The sequence below is a fragment of the Electrophorus electricus genome, chromosome 15, assembly GCF_013358815.1.
Source record: "Electrophorus electricus isolate fEleEle1 chromosome 15, fEleEle1.pri, whole genome shotgun sequence".
NCBI lineage: Eukaryota > Metazoa > Chordata > Actinopteri > Gymnotiformes > Gymnotidae > Electrophorus > Electrophorus electricus.
In genome coordinates this window covers 3,470,555-3,477,538 of record NC_049549.1, presented here as the reverse complement: position 1 = coordinate 3,477,538, position 6,984 = coordinate 3,470,555, and the positions used below count along the sequence as shown (strand labels likewise).

At 41.4% G+C, this 6,984-nt stretch overlaps 1 protein-coding gene across 2 annotated transcripts; it reads right to left on the bottom strand.

The window, feature by feature from the left end:
* Positions 1 to 32: 32 nt before the first annotated feature.
* On the bottom strand, positions 33 to 6,793 carry rab30 (RAB30, member RAS oncogene family). 2 transcript variants are annotated; one of them, XM_026995692.2, is made up of 6 exons: positions 6,630 to 6,793; positions 5,422 to 5,520; positions 5,061 to 5,144; positions 4,210 to 4,393; positions 3,761 to 3,970; positions 33 to 3,022 (listed from the first exon to the last, which is right to left on the bottom strand). In XM_026995692.2, exons 2-6 carry the CDS (start codon positions 5,506 to 5,508, stop codon positions 2,919 to 2,921), a joined length of 669 nt encoding a protein of 222 aa, XP_026851493.1. In that variant the 5' UTR covers positions 5,509 to 5,520; positions 6,630 to 6,793; the 3' UTR covers positions 33 to 2,918. The 2 variants fall into 2 exon arrangements, with proteins under 2 accessions (XP_026851493.1, XP_026851494.1); XM_026995693.2 differs by having other exon boundaries at positions 2,929 to 3,970.
* Positions 6,794 to 6,984: the final 191 nt, after the last annotated feature.

Here is a 6,984-nt window from a genome sequence, read left to right as displayed (position 1 = left end):
TTAGTAAGAAGAAATTTCAGTGTATAAGAAAATTAGTGTCGTAACTTGGTGTTTAATTGAGTTTTTATATGACTTGCACTCTACACAGTATGAAAATTAAAAAACAAAAACATGCCGCTCAAATATAACTGTCTGAACTAAAATACCTTTTGTCTCCAAACATGAAACTGTGATAATACTCCCAAAAGGTCATTCCAAGAAAATGGTATCGCTTTCTCTCTATGTAAAGGACATTTATCACCTAGAGAACAATAGATTTTATATAATGAAATGGTTCATAAAAATATAATAGTTAAGATTAAGAAACCTGTAAAAAGTTTTAGAATGCTCTTCTGTAAATTTGGGCCTAACACATATAGAAGAAAGGACCAAGGTCCCACTGGTAGACTGTAAAATAAAACCATCAAGTTACCTTACAAAGAGCATATTGTGCATGACATGACACAGCGCATATACAAAACAGTGTATATACACGATTAGAAAAGGTACTCACTTTGAAATAAAAATGTGTTAATATAAAATATGGCCATAATAGAGTAACAGCTAACAGGGTATCAATGTCGACACAAACATGATGCAGTCAAAGGAAAGGCTAGATCAAATCAAACGATTCCAGAGTTTAAAAGCATCATTATGTCACTGAGCAGACCACAAGTTATTTATGGATTTGGAAGAGGGGTTGTGTGGTCTGTTGAAATTCAATAAACAAAATGGCTGAATCCTTATCACAGATGGCACAACCAAAAAGAGACAAGACATTCTTAATCCTAAGAGGCATATCTATGCTGTTTTCACTCTCTTCCAAATGTACGAGTAAAAATGAATCAGAAAGTGAAATGTACATGCTTTTTAGCAGCAAGTAAAACATTGACAATTTACAAAAGATGAGATTCACAGTTCCATTGTAGTACAGGTGCAAACAACCAGAGAATATAGTCATATCGACATGGCGGTGACGATCCAATGGGTTCAAACTGATGCACAGCAACATCAATGAAGAACAGAGCAGGAACAAACCCTTCATGACATCACATCACATTGAAAAAAGAAGAATTAACCTGTTATGTTATGAAGTAATAAAACGCCAAGACTGACTGTGCTGGGAAAAAAAACAAACATAACAGATCACCCACGTGCTCACTCCCGGTCAAAAGCTTTAAACACACAGCACCAAAACTTCACTAAAGAAAAAAAGCTTCCCATTATATGCACTATATACTAATATTATATATTTACATCATATATGTTAACATATGATATTAATATAATGTTAGCTTCAAATGAGAGAAAGGCAAGATTTGAAAAACCTTCATACAGATTACTTATAGACTACATGTTGGGAGGTAAAATTTGGAATGAAACAGGCATTAAGACATTTAAACAGCACTTAGAAAGACTGAGAGGCTCCTGGCTCTGAGTGATGGTACAGAAGTCTCTACTCAATTATAAACTACATGTGGAGTTTCTTTCATACTTAGTCTACATTTTGGGGATCTAAGGTAGCCATTTACTGATGAGGATTGAACCATGTCCCTCTTTACAGGACAGTGTGCGGAAACACAGTCTCAATTCCCAAAGCTACAGGGAACATGGGTACAGAATTCCTGCAGAAATGATTGTGTTCTCTACTTTAACACAAAGGAATTAAAATATGAAGGAGTCAATATCATATCTATAATTACTGATAAACTAGTAAAGACGCTCCAAGGCATCCACAGGACGAAGGAAGTAAGACAGTTTGCAGGTGTATTACTGCATAACTAGCATGTGAGTTTTTATGAGTATTTATGTCCAAGGCTTAGAGTATTTACGTCCCAGGGGTAGAGTATTTATGTCCAAAAGGTTAGAGTATTTATGTCCCTGCTGGACTACATGGCAATCACACCACTTTATGTTCTGCTAATTTCAGGGGCCAAACGTTATTGGCAACCTGAGAACCTTAAATCAAACTGTTGTATTTAGAAATTGTTGCAAATCCTTTGCAACCAAGACTCTTTTTCAGTTCCTTCTTGTTTCAGAGTTTCTTTGCAGTCTCAAGTAAGTGAAATGCAAGCTCAGTGGAACTGAAATCAGTCATAAATAACCCCACTGGCTTTCTCATTTGGACTGACTGTCCTGCTACAAGAGGAACCAGTGGCCAATAACCTCGGAGGTATTTGGCTAGATGTGAACAGTAAAATAGCTCCTCTACACAGATTCAGCCTGCTGTTGCCCCTGTGGTCACAGACATCCAGTTCCCCAGGTAGCCAAGAAGGCCCAAGACCACCATGTTTTGAAGAACGGGAGAAAAGCACTTCCATGTTTCAAGCCTGTTCTCTTGTGATCACTCTGACGTAGACTCAGGTCGTGTACTAGCACTAGCATTGTGTTCATATGTCTCCAGAAAAAAACCAGATTAGAATACAGCTAATGTTTCATCTTTATGAGCTTTCTGCTTCATTACCACTCAGTCCTCATTTGCCAAGAACAGTTACAGACTCCTGGATGCAGGAGACACTGCTGGAACCAACGACAACGCTTGCGTTTGCTCTCGGGCCTGATGCACACACGCCTCGCAAGGACCCTGTCCAATTACACCTACTCTCCTGAAGACCAAAGAGCGTCCAAAAGCGCTGCAATTCCTAGATGCTCACCCAATATGAATGTTCACATCACTGAACTAATCACCCGTTTCATTTCAAATCCAACAATTAAAATGTGCCACCGTACACTGTTCATATAGTACAGTTTATCAGAATGTTGACATGGGCTTCATTCAAGAGCCCTAGTTATGCACAAATGCTTATTTCCATAGTGTTTATAATTGAATCGTTTTAAGTGCACTGGCCACAGAGGGTTCATGAGACAAATGCGCCCTAATCATCCAGGGTGGGTTAGTCAGCCTGCACCTAAAACTGGCTTCAGGGAACCTGGGAAATTCAATGCAAGTTCAGCAACAGCCTACACCCAAGTGACTGTATGATGAATTTAGACCGGTGCAAGCTGTAAGCCAACTGAAGGTGCAGTTCCAGCCAGTGAAGCCCTGTAAACATACAGAACACATTCAGAAACAGAAGCAAGCTCAGCTAACAACCCCCCCAAGAATGCAAAAATATGATTCTGACCAAAAAGTGATCTGACAAAAAACAAAATAGAAGTGTTCGTTAATGTGTGGATAATGCACTACTAAAGCACGTTCACAATGATGCACTCCTGGTGCACTCTAGAACCTGAAAGTGAGCAATAGGTTTAAAACATAATAATCTCATTATTAGCTGAGCTGTAGAGCTGAACTAGGGTGGATGGCAACACACCACAGTACACATTTTGTGTTCTATGTTAGCATGTGAGATGCTAATATTCTGTGACTTAGAAAGTGGGGTCACACTGCTGGTGAAGACCTGTATTTTTGCTCAAATATCTCATATAGTAGACACATTTGCTTATACATGTATAGCGTTATACTGAAGTGCATCAAATCTCATTGTCTGGCCTGTGAGTTTCCTTTACATACACCAGCTAGCATTTCGGCGCCCCTTAGTGGTAGCAGCATACGTCGTCTCCGCTCGGCACTCTAGGCGTAGAGGGAGCAGTTTTAAAAATACGCAGAGTTCTGGTAAGCATTAAACAAGTGAGCTCAACAGTAGAGTGGCAGAGAGAGACCATTGCACGCATGCAACCACCCCTGCCCCCGATGGGGGAGGAGCTAGAGCCATTAGCCAAATCAGCCATGAGCTGCTCTAGTTGACGCTGCAGCAGCTGAGGTAGCTGATTGGCTTGCCTTCTCCTGGCACAGGGGCTCGGTCTGTGTTGTCCAGCGTGTTCTGCTGGGCCTCCCGGATCAGCTCGCAGGCCAGATCCAGGAACAGCTTCTCCACGTTGTCTGACTCTTTGGCGGATGTTTCCAGGTACAACATACTCTGTGCCTCAGCAAACTCCTCTGCTCTCCGTACGGGGACCTCACGCCTCTCAGCCAAGTCAGTCTTATTCCCTGTTAACAACAGCAGCAGGATCAGCAAGGTCAGTATAGTACTCAGAACGAACCCAGCCAAGTCTGTACATGTAAATTTATTATTAAACAAAAAAAATGTATTAAACATCAATAAAGATGTGTGTTTACAGAACAGTAACTAGACACCAAAATATTCAGTAAATCTATTTACACAAAGCAATTGTGTTGGCTGCTTTTCTAAGGGCTGTATAGGGTGGGGAAACACTGCGAATGCTCACCAACTAAGATTGTCACCACTTGGTTGTTGGCATACTGCTCGATCTCCCTCAGCCACTCAGGTAGGCAGCGGAAGGAATCCTCGCAGGTGATGTCATAGGTGAGGATGAGGGCATTAGCGCTGCGGTAGTAACTCTGTGTGATGGAGCGGAACCTCTCCTGGCCTGCTGTGTCCCAGATCTGGAGCTGCACACATCAGAAAATCTAGCGATCAATGCAGCCGCTTGGTGGCTGAACCAGGACTCGCTGGGCCCAGTTTCCACGTGCACTAAAACGGGAAACGGGATGAGGTCACCTCTTAATTAAACTATGGAGTAGAACATCCATATCCAGAAACAGTTCACTGAAAACGGGGTTTCAAGTCACAAAAATGTCTTGTATCATTCCAGGCCCTTACTGGATATATATATATATATATAAAAACACACACACACACACACACACATTATATATGAACCTGCAGCACCTGCCTATAACAAAAATATTCAATAGTACAGAACAGTAAATCCTGGGCTCAGTATCAGAGTAGACTAAATATTATATATATATATATACATACATACATACATACATACATACATATATATATATTCATACATGCATACACACATATATACACATATACATATTATATGTGTGTGTGTGTGTGTGTGTGTGTGTGTAATATATATATATATATAAAAGAACCTGCAGCACCTGCCTATAACAAAAATATTGAATAGTTCAGAACAGTACAGAACAGTAAATCCTGGGCTCAATATCAGAGTAGACTAAATCCTGGGCTTAGTATCACAGTAGACTAAATAAATATATATTCTTCCAAAGAGCTTCTGAAGAAATGGCACACACATACCTTTACCTTCATCCCTTTTATTTCCACAGTTTTGATCATGAAATCAACCCCGATAGTGGCACCTTGACCAGGTGGAAACAGGCCCTAGAACCACAGAAACAGGGACAGACACCACAAATAAAAAGTATAATCTAATTACACTCAGGCCATTATAAAGGACTGAATGGGTTTCTAAAGGGCACAGGCCAGCCACCATTAGATCCAGACCAGAAGGCTGGATGTCACCTAAAACACGCTAACAGGCCATGAGAGGAGGCCTGCCTGATTTGCGGAATCATAACTGATCTGAACTACTGTCAATAATTAGTTTATATCATAAACATTTTTATTGGAATTTAACACAAAGAAGAAGAGCACAGACCTGAGTGAAGCGTCTGACGAGGCAGGTTTTGCCCACACCTGCGTTTCCTACCAGCACTATTTTAAACAGGTAGTCATAATCCTCCATGGTTGCACTTCGCTGAGCAGCAGGAAAAGATGAATGATTTAGAACCATGTAATGCCAACTCACTAGCCAGTCTTACTTCAGCTTCTGGGATTCTTCAACTTCTCCTAGAAGTCCTAATGCATGTACAACCTAAATAATTTGCACAATCACACGCTTTACTGAATCCTCATAAATAAGTAATATTTTCTTATTTTAATTTACTCTTAGACATTTCTAAAATAGGTTCAATTATACTTGAGTCATCCTTGAAAGAAAGAAAAGAAGAGCTGACAGCACTCTGCCAAATGAGCAGAATTCTTTAAGATAACAGATTAAATGCTTTGTTGTATTTTGTCTCCCTCTACGTGTCATGTTGCCATGGGCAAGCCCTGTTGTGCATGCGTTTAAATGGTCTCGTTGCCAAGGCCCGTGCTAGGATGCTGAGAGGACTGCAATAAAGAAACAAGGCATATAAAGAGGGGCCATCCCATGCCAAGCCAACACACACATTCTCTCACACACACACACACACACACACACACACACAAAAAAAACTTCTGTCTGCAATAATCATGAGAAAATGAAGACCATGATAGACCATGACTGTGATTTTTGAAGTATTTGAAAAGCAGAGCCAAACTGAACAGTGCTGCTCTGTTCTCAGTGTGCTGCCGAGGAAAATATATATATAAATATAAATAAAACCACTGACCACTTATTTTCCTGCAGAAAGGTACCAACAGAGACAAAAACTGATTTTCTACTTCTAACCCAAGTGAAGATTTCTGGCTAACTTAGCTAGGCTAGCTGTCTTAAATCAAATGCTGCTTTACTGAGCTTCCCTAGTCAGTCCTAGTGAAGAGAAGGACGTCCGCAGTGATGGAGAGCAAGCAATAAACCCCAGGACTGTTTATCAAGGAGGAATAAACCCCAGTACTGTTTATCAAGGAGGAATAAACCCCACCACTGCCTGCTTTCATTCCTCATTACCCTGAAAACGGACTGTTCCTTGTTTTATAAAACAACAGCAGCTGTTCTTAGCCAGCTATCCAGTAGAATGCGTGTATCGTCCAGCTGGGTCCCTCCTCGGCTGCACTACTTCACATAACGGATATAAATGATGTTCATGTGCCTGCACTTACCGGACGGACGGGGATTCACCCCAGACTGATTTACTCCGCAGCCTTCCAGTCTGTCCTACGGCCTTTATCCAGCACGTTACACCAAACCCGTCCTCCCAGTCTGGGTTTCTGCTCCCAGTGAGTGCAGCTCCCTTCGCTTCTATAATGACATCATGCCTACCGCCTCTCCGGTAGAAACACGAACCCGAAACAACGGGAACGGGAGCGCGTTGAACTCTGGGACTTGTAGTGCGGTTCGGTGATACAACGCTATATGCACGGGGATGACCAAACACGTGATTTCGGTCATAACGGTGAACGATGAAAGCCGTGCCAAGCGTGCAAATAAACGGCGCGTGTTTACGGCTGTGTCGTG